The 12,865-nt window shown below is 42.4% G+C and overlaps 1 protein-coding gene across 5 annotated transcripts in view; it reads left to right on the top strand.

The window, feature by feature from the left end:
* The window catches only part of tle2b (TLE family member 2, transcriptional corepressor b), a 100,170-nt gene extending 94,015 nt beyond the window's left edge, over positions 1-6,155 (top strand). For all 5 annotated transcript variants that reach the window (XM_085152397.1, XM_085152395.1, XM_085152396.1 and 2 more), the window contains one exon: positions 2,045-6,155. In XM_085152397.1, coding sequence (XP_085008523.1) covers positions 2,045-2,152 — 108 coding nt within the window. In that variant the 3' untranslated portion in view covers positions 2,153-6,155. The remainder of the gene's footprint in view (positions 1-2,044) is intronic.
* Positions 6,156-12,865: the final 6,710 nt, after the last annotated feature.

The raw sequence follows: 12,865 nt of genomic DNA, 5'->3' as shown, positions 1-12,865 counted from the left end.
CATCCACTTGTTTCACTGTCCAGCCGGTATTCACACCACGAAGGTTTCCCCTCGTCCTTTTGTCAGCTTCTATTGAGCTGTTTTTCACACCGAAATGCCAAACGTTCTCTCATCCTTTCAGCGGTATTGGCTCAACAAAACAAGCTGTGTTATCATTCTGAAATGTTGCTTTTTATAAATGTTCATTCTCCCTGCTATAAATTTTAAATATGACAGTTAAATGGCACATTAGCTGAAAATCTGTGCTGCCAGGTACACGCCACCATGTTCACGTCACATGGTAGCATGCAGCTTCACACATTCAATCACATATATACAAGTTTTTAAATGTTGATACTTATTTTTAGCTTGTTCACTTCGTAAGCACATCCTCAGCTTCTTTTTAGCAGTAAACTAGTGTCTCTTAAATGTTACCGAACATTTTAGGCTAAAAGATGAATCAAATAAACCCCGTGACTCTTTTTTCCAGAAAGCAGACAATGTGAAAAAGACAAAAATCACAGACATCCAAAAAGTAAATCAGAATGTAGAGAATCAGAGTTTTAAGTTTCTCTGGGTTTTTCAATTCAATTCAATTCAATTCAATTTTATTTATATAGCGCCAAATCACAACAAAAGTCGCCTCAAGGCGCTTCATAGATACAGAGAAAAACCCAACAATCATATGACCCCCTATGAGCAAGCACTTTGGCGACAGTGGGAAGGAAAAACTCCCTTTTAACAGGAAGAAACCTCCAACAGAACCAGGCTCAGGGAGGGGCGGGGCCATCTGCTGTGATTGGTTGGGGTGAGAGAAGGAAGACAGGATAAAGACATGCTGTGGAAGAGAGACAGAGGTTAATAACAGATATGATTCAACGCAGAGAGGTCTGTTAATACATAGTGAGTGAGAAAGGTGACTGGAAAGGAAAAACTCAATGCATCATGGGAATCCCCCGGCAGCCTACATCTATTGCAGCATAACTAAGGGAGGATTCAGGGTCACCTGGTCCAGCCCTAACTATATGCTTTAGCAAAAAGGAAGGTTTTAAGCCTAATCTTAAAAGTAGAGATAGTGTCTGTCTCCCGAATCCAAACTGGAAGCTGGTTCCACAGAAGAGGGGCCTGAAAACTGAAGGCTCTCCCTCCCATTCTACTTTTAAATACTCTAGGAACAACAAGTAGGCCTGCAGAGCGAGAGCGAAGTGCTCTAATAGGGTGATATGGTACTACAAGGTCATTAAGATAAGATGGGGCCTGATTATTTAAGACCTTGTATGTGAGGAGCAGGATTTTGAATTCAATGTCTTCTTTACTTTTCTCATCTTCAAACTCATCCTTTAACCTGTCACTGCCCCCCCTCCCTCCCTCCTCCCCTCCTGCTATCTTGTTATAGTTTGAGGATTCCTGTGTGAAATGGCCTCTCACCAGTGCCCTGATGATTGACAGCCCCGCTGAGCTTGTAGCGAGGAAAGGAGAGGGCAGAGAAGTTTAGAGAGGGAGAGGAGGAGTCGACACGAGAGCTGGGGCCTGAGTGAAAGGGGAGCCTAAGAGGATAGAGAGCGGTGGTGTGGAGGAGGAGGAGAGTCTGGGAGGAAAGGGAGGAAGATAAATGATGATGGAACAGTAGGGGGGGGGGGGGAGGTGAAAGGGAAGGTGGGGTTTAGAAGTAGCTTTAGATCATCTAAAGCCAGGTGCCCAGGTCTGGCTTTGGGATACAGGGGGGAAAAGAGAGCGAATAAAAGGGAAGGATTGTGCATTTTTCCAGTTGAGGCTACCAGGCTTATGCTGCTTAAAACCCGGAGTTAATGTGGCAGTGTCTCACACTGGAGCAGACGAATGAGTCAGCATCCCGGAGCTGCGGAGTTGTCTGTTTGGAAATAATTGCCGACTGTTTTGAAATGCAAATATGTCTTGTATGATTGAGTATTAAATGATGAGTCACATCTTTTCTAACATCTCTTTGTGTTCCTTTCTCTCCATCTGTCTTCATCCATTTATCATCACATCCCTCTTGCTTTCTCTCTCACCCCCCCCCCGCCCCCCATCTCTCGAACACTCCCAGTCCAAGGAGTCTTCATCAGTGCTGAGCTGTGACGTCTCCCCAGACGACAAGTACATAGTAACAGGCTCTGGGGACAAGAAGGCCACGGTGTACGAGGTGGTGTACTGAGGGCCGGGACGAGATGGGAAGAGACAAGGTGGAGATTTTAGGGGCGGGACACTCTGCCAACCACTCCTGATCCTCATTACATCAGCAACAGCAGCACCTCCGTCTCAGTCGTCTTGAGTCCTCCTGACTCTTACCCCCAAAACATCACTCCCCCCCCTCTCTTTTTTTTTTTGCTGTGATATAAGCTACTGTGGAAGCTCCCAAATGCCATCTCCCCTCCTCCCCCCTCCACTTTTAGCCCAAGGATGAGGCATGATAGCAGAGAGAGAGAGAGGCAGAATGGGGAGCAGCAAGATAAGAAGGACAAAGGAAAAGGGCGGTGGAGCATAAAGATAAAGTTTGGAGGAGAAAGAGGGAAAGATGAGGAGAAGAGAAAGAGTGCGGAAGGAAGAAATGAAAGGGAGGAAGAGGACGATGAGGAGGAGGGAGGCAGGGTAATTAGGGCTGTTTCCTGATTAAGAGCTCAGTGGAAGGGAGGCCCCCAGAGGAGGCGCGGAGCGGCACTGTGGGAGCGCCAGCCAGGAGCACTGATACCACACAATCGATTCATTAGCCAGACAGTGGAAGCCTTAATGAGGCTGACGCCACAGCTCGATCTCCCCAGCGAGAGGTGTCAGGAGCTGGGGAATGATGACGCTCCGAGACGGAAGGGGGCTGCTTCAGATATCCACATACACTGACGGGAAACATAGACCTGCTAATACACACACACACGCGGCATCAGGCTAGAACACACACACACTCGCTTCCACCCCCTTGAGGTACTCGTATGAAGAGAGAAACACACACAACACATAGAGCACCCAATTAAACATTCACCGCAGCGCTCCCCGTCTCACTGCTAATATCTATTTTATTTTGGTCTGACAAAGGCAGCGTCTAATGAGCGGCGGAGTCAATGGGATTCTCCCAGGGCCCAGAGACACAAACAGAGAACATCAGCTGAGCTGTTCATTCTAATTCCTCTGGATTGTTCTCCTGACACCGGGCGCTGCACTCACTCTCATTAAAGGCACTGTCAGCTAGATGAAGTAGCAGCACGCCAGCTTCACTGTAAGGCGGACGAGGGGGCAAATTAACACCGCACGTTTACGCTATCATCAGCAGCCAACTAAGCAGCGACTAATCCGATTCCTTTCAAAATTTTATGCAACTAGTTGCTGTTTTCATTTACAGATGAGATTACGTGTTTATCAGAGTCATTATCTCCGTCTCTGCCTGCCTGCTTACGTGCTAGTGTTCAAGTGCTCGGGCTAATTCTTGTTTCATAAGCTATTGATTTCTATTAACTGAGATGCTAAACACCTTAAAGAATTTTTTTACATTTTCACTTGCTCACTGAGATTACGATTAGAAGATTTATGCCACTCTCATGTCTGTAAATTCGCCGCAAGCAGCCTTCCAATGTAGCTTGGCCAACAGACAGAAAACAGGTGCCCAAAAGAGCATTTTACTCTCCGCACCACACTAGCTGGCTTAAACACCTTACCGCTGTCAACTGCATGCTGAAGTTTCAGTGCAGCCAGAATAAAAATAGTTGAAAATAACTTGTGTCAATGTGTCACAAACAGTGTAATCAGTATCGTCCATGAGTTCAGCTTCTTTGCATGCAAACAGCTCCATACCACCGTGTAGGGGGGAGCAGCGTGTCGTGATTTATGAGCTGAATCATCATCACTATGCAAACACATTTTAATGACAGCTAAATCACTGTGATTTTTACTTTCCACTAATTAGTTAGAAACACAACTTTCAGCCTTTCTTATATTTTAAAATTGGGGTTTTCGGAGACCTGGGATGTAAATGTGGCGGCATTTCTGGGTCAGCTTCTGTTGTGTGCACAGGCTATAAATAAAACAGACGTGACAGTCAACACAAAAGGGTTCAGACATTTTTCAAAGTGCCTGTTTGTTCATTTAACACAAATCGCTAAACTTACAGGACAGAAACTACATATCAATCCTGTCAGGACAGTATTGATCCAGCACCAATAGCAGCATCGGTATCGTTACCATGGCAACATTCAGAAAATAAAATAAATGCATAAATCAGAGGGGTTTTTTTCCCAGAAAGCCTGATGTTTTCAAACTGTTGCAACATCTCCCTCTCTGTGTGTGACTCTCCAATATATTCGTGAAGCAGTGGTTAAAAACCAGCACAGGCGTAACGTCAGCAGCATAAACATGTCCTTAGCTGGAGACAGGTGCTTTTGGTGAATTTGGTTTGCGTGCCATCGATAAAGTTTGACCAGGTGCTTCCTCAGATTGGATGCGTTACCGTGGCCACCTTCACATTTAGCACCACAAATGTCACAGAGGGCGTCGTCTGCATATATCGCATCAGATCGCTCAAACGCTGCTGAAGTCGAGGTTAATACTTTCAACACTTTTCTGTTTGTGGGCTAAGCTTACTTACGTATTAGTGGCCCTGACTAATAGCAGGCTAGTAAAACGATGTTTCTCCCTGTTTTTCTTCTGTGGCTACACTGAGTATTAATCTATTCTCAAGTATTCTAGCACGTTATACGGCTTTTACTTGGCTTTTTGTGGATAAACGCATGAGCATTGGAGATGCTGATAAGGAGTTTTTCTTTATATTTCAGACAGTCAGGCTACCCGTTCACGTTTCTGTGTACTAAGCTATCAGGCCTTGTAATTATTGTACAGACATGAGAGTACTATCAGTCTTTCTAATTCTTGTTATGACAGCAAATAAGAAAAATATCAAGCTACTTCTTTAAATATAATCCTTACTTTTGATTCCTACTTGTATCATATTCCAAACTGGCAGGCAAACTGTATATCGGAGCTCTCTGCTTCTGTAGAACACGCATCACCAATGTTTAGACTAAAAAGGCACATTTCAAGATTTTCTTTGATTACTCGTTAATTTCTGAATATTTTTTTTTTTTAATAGTGATTGCTTGTCTTATGTAATGATGTGTTTATGTATTGGGGTTGCCTATGATTGTGGGGAGGAATGCACTCACACATGGAGACAGATATCAAGAGGAACACAGGTGGGACTACTTTTTTGTCTTTTTTTTTTTGTTTTTAAATCAGGGTACCTTTTATCCTTGGTAACGGTGATGGGCAGAGGGCGTACAACATCAGCAATCCAGTGTAAAGAAAAAAAGAGCTCCTCTGTCCACTCTTTGTTTTTATTATCCCCCTTTTTTTCCAAAGTGGTAGTGCGTGTATTTTAGTCTGTTTTCAGTCCTTACTGTGTAGTAATAAGCCGTTTCTGTTGAGTCTGTGGACCGTGTACAACGGGCGTCGGCTGCGACACGAAAATATAGATTTAGCCATTGATTGATCGATCGAGGTTCCACTTTTTATTGCATGTTTGTTGCATTAAAGCGCCACTGCTGGTAGAGCAAAATCGATCTGGTTTCGTTCGGTAAATACAGCGAACGGTCTCACAGCCGCAGTTTTACACGAGAAAATCTTAGCGTGACAGTATGCAATCTAGCTCATCTGTATAAAATGTCAGCAGGACTCTTCCATGCTTCTTGCTGCAGCACTAATGCAGAATAGGAGATTTACGAGAGACTTCTGAGATGGCTCGCGTACCAGCCAGGAGTCAGAGATAATCTGTACAGTTTAATGCCTTTGCCTGCCTGTTTCCCTTTCTGCCTGACAGCCACGGGCAAATCTAAACGATATTCTCATACACAAGCTTGTAATCTACTCAAAATGATGCTGTATAATGGCTATGCATTTGGTGGTATAGCATAAATATTTGGGACATTGTATTTGATACTTTTCTTTAACAGTAGGTAACACGTCTCCCCCTGCTTGTGCTTCTCTGTTCCAACAGTGTTCAAAACTTATTTTTCCCCCCATTTTACAAGTTCATGTAAAGTTTCTCTTTTAAAAAGCCAAGGAACTTCCTCTTTTTGTTTCTTTTTTTTTAACTGGGTCTTCCCTCCTGAAGTGTTTTCCCACGTGCTGTAAAAGAAATACTATGTGTGAAAAATAAACCAAACTTGTGTTCATCCTTTCCTGTGTCTTCCGTGTCAATTATTTTACTATGGGGATGGCAGTGGGTGCTCCGCTTTTGGTATCAATTTTAACATCTCTGGAAATGAAAGCTAAAAAAAATGAGGCCAATGCGAAAAGTTCCCTAACATGCATCTCCTCTCTCTATTGTCTCTGTAACAGCCTCAAGTAGCAGTGGTGAGAGCATGCTTTGTTGAAGATGGATAGCACTACCTAGATACACAGGGGACTGCACTGTGGAGAAGAAAGCCAAATCCTAATGTGAGCCAAATATTAACTTTCGTTTTAGCAGTTTTCGGGCTCGAGATTATCCCAGCTGTCGTAGGTTGACCCTGGACAGATTACTAGTCCATCACAGGGGCAACACAGAGAGTCAGCCAACCATTCACACTGACATTCACACCTATAGGCAATTTTGAATCAGCCATTAACCAAACATGCATGTCTTTGGACTGTGGGAGGAAGCCACGCAGGCACAGGGAGAACAAACACAAAAGCCCCAGTCAGCCAGTAGATTCATGCCCAGACTGCTGTGAGGTGCAAGTTTAACCACCAAAGAAACTGATTCCATTGTTTACCATAATCTCATTACTGTTTGCAGAACCTGTACCGCATGCGTACACATCACAGGTGAGCAGAGAGCAGTGCAGTGAAATGGTCTCGTCATCAGTGTTGGGGAGTAACGGAATACATGTACCGCCGTTACGTATCTAAAATGCAAAATATGAGTAACTGTATTCCGTTACAGTTACCGTTTAAAAAGGTGGTATTTAGAATACAGTTACTTTGTTGAAATAAAGGGATTACACGGCGGTACTTTCCTGTTTCATATTGTCGCGGGTCAGGATTGTTTGGTTTTGTTTGACAGCTACGTTCTGCTGTTCCAGGCTGCAGCGTTACGGTTGCCATGGTTACAAGGTGACCGCTCTCTCTCTCTCTGCGTGTTTCCTGGGTGAGAGAGCGCCTGTTGTTGTTGTGCTAAGCTAACAGGCAGAATGCTAAAGAATGTAGCATCATAGGCAGTGTAGTCCGTGCTGCAGGGAGAATGGACTGTCATACCCGTTATGTGTCTGTGAGCGAGGGAGGGAGATAAATGAAAAGTACGAGCTGTCATCGAGCAAAAACGGGAGCTGGAAGCATGTAAATATAATAATAACCACTGAAGCCAAGAAGAGTGCCTGACGAGCCCAGTTGTAAGTAAGCTATTAAGACTCGACTGTACACTGTGTTCGTGTTTTCCTCCAAAAACAATAAGTTCCGTTGGAGCAGCCTTTCAACGCCTCTCTCTCTCGCTAGCAAAGTTGACCCAGACAACAAAGTAAAGCTAGTTTTCAGCTACGAGCCCGACACGAACCTGTATTAGTCAGAGGTCCCTTTACTACGGTTCGGAGCCGCGGACCTTCAGTAACAGTAATAAATCACAGCAATAGTACATTCATGTAGTTGTAAACAGCATGATAATATATTAAGTAATCCAAAGTATTCAGAATACGTTACTCTTAGGGGTGGGTTTTTATAATCGATTTATCGATTAAAATCGATTCTGGCTTGGATTACGTAAAATCGATTCGTTAAAATCCTGAATCGATTTTTTAATATAAATTTATTTTGCCCGAAATGCCAGAATCTCAGGTGAAATCTCACAAAACTTCAACAACCACCAAACAGCTAAAACAGTAAATGAGAGCAGGAACACGGATTCTGCACAAAGACTTAAACACACAGCGCAGCCCCCGGTCCGCGCTTTGTGTTCACGCCCTTTATGAGCTGATTGTAAAGCTGTTAGTTTGATGTCTCTCCAAACAATATTGACCGAACCAGCAGCAAAAGAAGATCCAAACTACACTTCACATAAACATCGTCATGTATTCACTCTTACTTTTACTGTTTTGCTTCTACCATGATCTCTCTCTCTCTCCCTCTCTCTCTGTACTGTTTTCTGCATTATTCGCTTGCTTGTTACGCACAAGTCTACCTTTGTTTACAGCGCTATCGGCCGACTTTTTTTTTCTTTCCGTTTTATATACTTCCGAAAAGAAAACCTAATTTCTGCCGTTCAATGCTGAACAAATTTAAACTTTTTAAAATTATGCAAAATGCAAAAGGCTTAGCCGTGTCTCTAATAAAACCGCTGTAACTTCAGAGGTAATGTTCATATGTTGATTAATGGTTTTCTTTCGTTTTTGATGTACTGCAGAATATTTTTATAAAATCCCAGGCCAGGAAAAATCACCTGTGTTTCTGTGTTTTATCTTCAGCTACTTTGACACAAAGGCATCTGCTGTGATGCTCACACCTTTGATAAAGTCTTGCGTGTGTCAGCTTCCTTTTTATAGATACAAAAATATGTAAATGTACTGATCTGAATTATAATATTTCTGACTGTCAAAATTTCCCATATTCAAATCGAAGTGAATCGAATCTAATTAAATCGAATCGTGGATCGAATCGATTCTGGACCTTGTGAATCGAAATTGAATCGATTCTAGAAATCAGTGACGATACCCAGCCTTAGTTACTCTCATGGAGTAACGTAACGGAATACGTTACAGAATACATTTTGGGGCATGTATTCTGTATTCTGTAATGGAATACATTTTAAAAGTAACCTTCCCAACACTGCTCGTCATGTAACTTTACACCATCTACTTATCTCCACTTTCTTATGTTCGCTGTAAAACAACAGTGTGTCTTAAAGACAATCACTGTGGGCCGTGGAGGCGAATCATGGCAACTATATTAGGTATATCTATTCAACGACTCATTAATGCTGCTGCCTGATCAACCAAACTAAATGCATCTAGGCATGTAATCATGGGCAAGACAGTCTGCTGAAGTCCAAACCGACCATCAGAATGGAGGAAAAGGTGATTCAAGTCTCTCTGAATGAGCCAAGGTTGTTGGTGCCAGATGAGATGGGCTGAGTGTTTCAGAAACTGCTGATCTACTGGGATTTTTACAACCATCCATCTCTGGGGTTTACAGAGAATGGTCCAAAAACGAGAAAGGATATAGCGAGCAGCAGGACTGTTTCAAGCTGATAGGAAGGTAACAATAACTAAAATAACTACTTGCTATAACAATGACATGTAGGAGAGCATCTATGAATCCTTAACATGTCTAACCTGGAAGCAAATGGGCTACAGCAGCAGAAGACCACACCAGGTTCCACTTCTTTCAGCTAAGAACAGGTAACCGAGGCTATGATTCACACAAGCTCACCAATATTGGACAACAGAAGGCTGGAAAAACACAAGTCTTGATTTCTGCTGGAACATTAAGATGGTAAGGTCAGCACTTGGCATAAACAACACGATAAGTGTAACCTTGTACCGGCGTTCAGGTTGGGGATGCTGGTGGAATAGTGTGTGAGAGAGATTTTTTGGCACACTTTGAGTCCTTTAGTTCCAAGTGAGCATTGTCTAAACACCACAGCTTACCCGAGAATTGCTGCTATCCATCCCTTCATGACCACAGTGCTAGTACAATAGCACATCACGTAGCGAATCCTTTTACACGGGTTTCTGTGGAAGCCATTGTAGTCAAATGGCTTCAACAGCCACCAGAACTCAATCTAATAGAGCAGTTTTTGGATTTAGTGGAATGAGATATTTGCACTGTGGATGTGCAGCTGACAAATCTGCAACAGCTGTGTGATGCTGTCGTGTCAACATAGACCAAAATCTCAGAGGAATGTTGAATCTGTGCCACGAAGGGAAAAAAAGAGTTCTGACTCTAAAGGCAGGTTGTAACCCTAATCATTGCTGCCGGTGGTGTGGGGTAATTTCTTTCTAGGAACTCAAGTGAGACAATAACCCTGAATTATTGGACTGAACTCTATCATATTGCGCAAAAACAGTATCAGACACAGGGCCATCACATGCTCTATCAAACTGACACTCGGTCCCGCTTTCTCAGACACTTTCATTTAAAACGTATTCAGCACATTTAAATTTTTATGTTCCCATCATTAAGCTACCAGTAGGCTGTCTGTATTACACACTGGTTACAAAGACTATTTTCTTCACACGCATAAAACGGTCTGTCCTCGCTTAACGTTTCAGTTCAGCACAAATGTTCATTGCCTGACAACATAACAGACCCAAAACAAGCCTGCGGAGGTTAGAAACTGTCACCATACAGGTAACAAACAAATGGTGCAAACACATGGTGCTAAATCCAGTCGAGCAAGGTTCAATGCACAATTTAACCACATCAAAATATCACACACTGGTACACCGGCACTTCAGTCAACAGCAAGGCACAGAAGTAGAAAGAGGTTCATATTTGAGGTGGGTGGAGCGATTTAAATATCAACAGTATCAATACCAATGCTGGATCGATAGTTCAGTTCAGTGTGTAGCACATTATACTGTTTTAAATAAGCAATTGTTGCACTATGACGTTTTTAACCCAAAGTCCTTTGGGGCATATTTAAGTTCCTGGTCTTTTCTCCAAAAGCTGAAAGGTGGGCTTTGTCGTATTAACTAATTATGTTGGAAAATAAAAATCACAGTGATTTAGTGGTCATTAAAATGTGTTCGGAATATGCAAATTAATGATAATTAATTTCATAAACCATAAAACACTGCTCTCCCATGCACAAATTGCCTTATATAGTAACAGCAATAGTGGTCCTGTATTTTGCACTGTGTACAGCTCTGGTGCTCTGGTGTCTTGCTCACCACTTTTAAAGAAGTCCCATCTGTATCTCTCTTTCTCTTTCGTGGTGGCCAAGTTTTTAAAACTCATATTCCAGACTTTACATTTTATTTTCCACAGAGTCAGCTGGTATTTTTGTGCGCAAGTGTTCTTTAGATAACTTCTTTTACAAATCTCACAGCAGCACTGTGAGAATGAATCTTTGCCACAATGATTCAAGGCCAGGGAAAAAGCAACTGAAGTTAGCAGCACGCTAATGTGCTGTTGGAAACTCTTGCAGTGTGTGCTTCCTGCAGATGGCTGCCCCTCTGAGGTTTCTTCCTGTTAAAAGGGACTTTTTTCCTTCCTCCTCTCGCCAGTCATGTGATTGTTCTCTGTATTATTGTAGTGTCTTTACCTTACAATATAATATGTTTTTGTGATTAGGAACTTTGCATTGAATAAGCAAAGAAGGGGGAGGAAAAAGAAACAAAAGAAAGAAAGCATGGTGCTCATGAAAGACATGAGGAGGATGACCACCATTACTGAGCATTTGAGCAGTGCTGTTAATGACTTTGCTGAACACAAAGCTCAAAAGTCAAAATTCTGAAGGGTGAGTGGTTTATGTGCTTGTAAAGGTTGAAACATTGTCACCACGTGTGTGTGTGTGTGTGTGTGTGAGAGAGAGAGAAAGTGCTACAGTTGCTACAGTATAATATGGCAGTAAGCCCCCCCCCACAAAATAATATCTGCCCCAAGGCCCTTCACACAGTTGCTCCGCTTGTGGATAACATGCTATAATTCAACGTGCAAAAGTCAAAAGGATGAATGGCTTCTCAATAGTAATACTGTTCAAGTACTATTAGTATTCAAGGGCTCAGGCGTACTTTGGCAGTTGTATAATTACAGCCTCACCTGATTGGTTAATTAAGCTTTTTTTTTTTTTCTTTAACAAGGTAGCTGTTGCTTTTTACACCGTTTTTTTTTTTTTACAGCCATGTCCTTAGTGAGAAATGGGGACGCGATAACAACAGCAGTTAAACACACTTTTTAAAATGAAAATGCCTCCACCCACTGTGACTTGAAATTATTATGAGATTATCTTCTTAGGTGTGATGAGTCGTGTGTATTTAAGGACAGAACTGAAGGGTGGCTGTAAGATAAAACACCATAACACACACACACACACACACACACCTTGATGCATGCTCAATCACCCGTGTAAGCAAATCTCCAAAAGTTGATTCTGTTCATCTGGATGTTGCGTTTTCACTGAACGCAACGTCCAGATGAACAGAATCAACTTTTGGGGACACACACACAGACACACACACACACCTCCATGTTGCAGCCTGTGCAGCAGTTTCTTGCCCACTATGGGATACAGTGCCAGGTGCACAGAGCCAGGTCCATACCAGACAGCAGAGGCAGCGCTGCCCGAGGACGTGCCAGCAGAGCACGGCTCTCCATCCATGCACCTCCAGTCCAAATGTATTCTCTCTGTTAGTTTAATAGTCTCTCGGAGCTGCTACAACAAGCTTACTGCTGGCTTGTTGTTAGCATTGGCTAAGTGTGGTGTTTAGCTATTGGTCCATTACAAAAAGAAAAAAAGAAAAATCAACATGAAATGAAATCAGAAAATACAAAATGTTCTACTTTCAAACAGGTCCAAGCAGAAGTTTTTACATCACTCTGGTCTTCACACACATTGTACATTACTAGTAAAGAAGTGGAGGATGATTGGACCAAATCTTGCCAGTAATGCTTTCTGGTTGTTCTTCTGGTTGTTGACTCGGAACATCATTAAATTGCATTAAATTCATAGAGGTGGTCATAAACAAAATAGTGCTGTCCTCCTCTCTGCCCCCATGCATACACAATTCAATAATGGAGATTTTATATATATTTTAAACTTTGAGCAGTGTTGGGAAGGTTACTTTTAAAATGTATTCCATTACAGAATACATGCCCTAAACGTATTCCGTTACGTTACTCAATGAGAGTAACGTATTCTGAATACTTTGGATTACTTAATATATTATCATGCTGTTTACAACTACATGAATGTACT

The sequence above is a fragment of the Neolamprologus multifasciatus genome, chromosome 23 (assembly GCF_963576455.1).
Source record: "Neolamprologus multifasciatus chromosome 23, fNeoMul1.2, whole genome shotgun sequence".
Classification (NCBI taxonomy): Eukaryota; Metazoa; Chordata; class Actinopteri; order Cichliformes; family Cichlidae; genus Neolamprologus; species Neolamprologus multifasciatus.
This window is presented reverse-complemented; position numbering and strand designations above follow the sequence as displayed.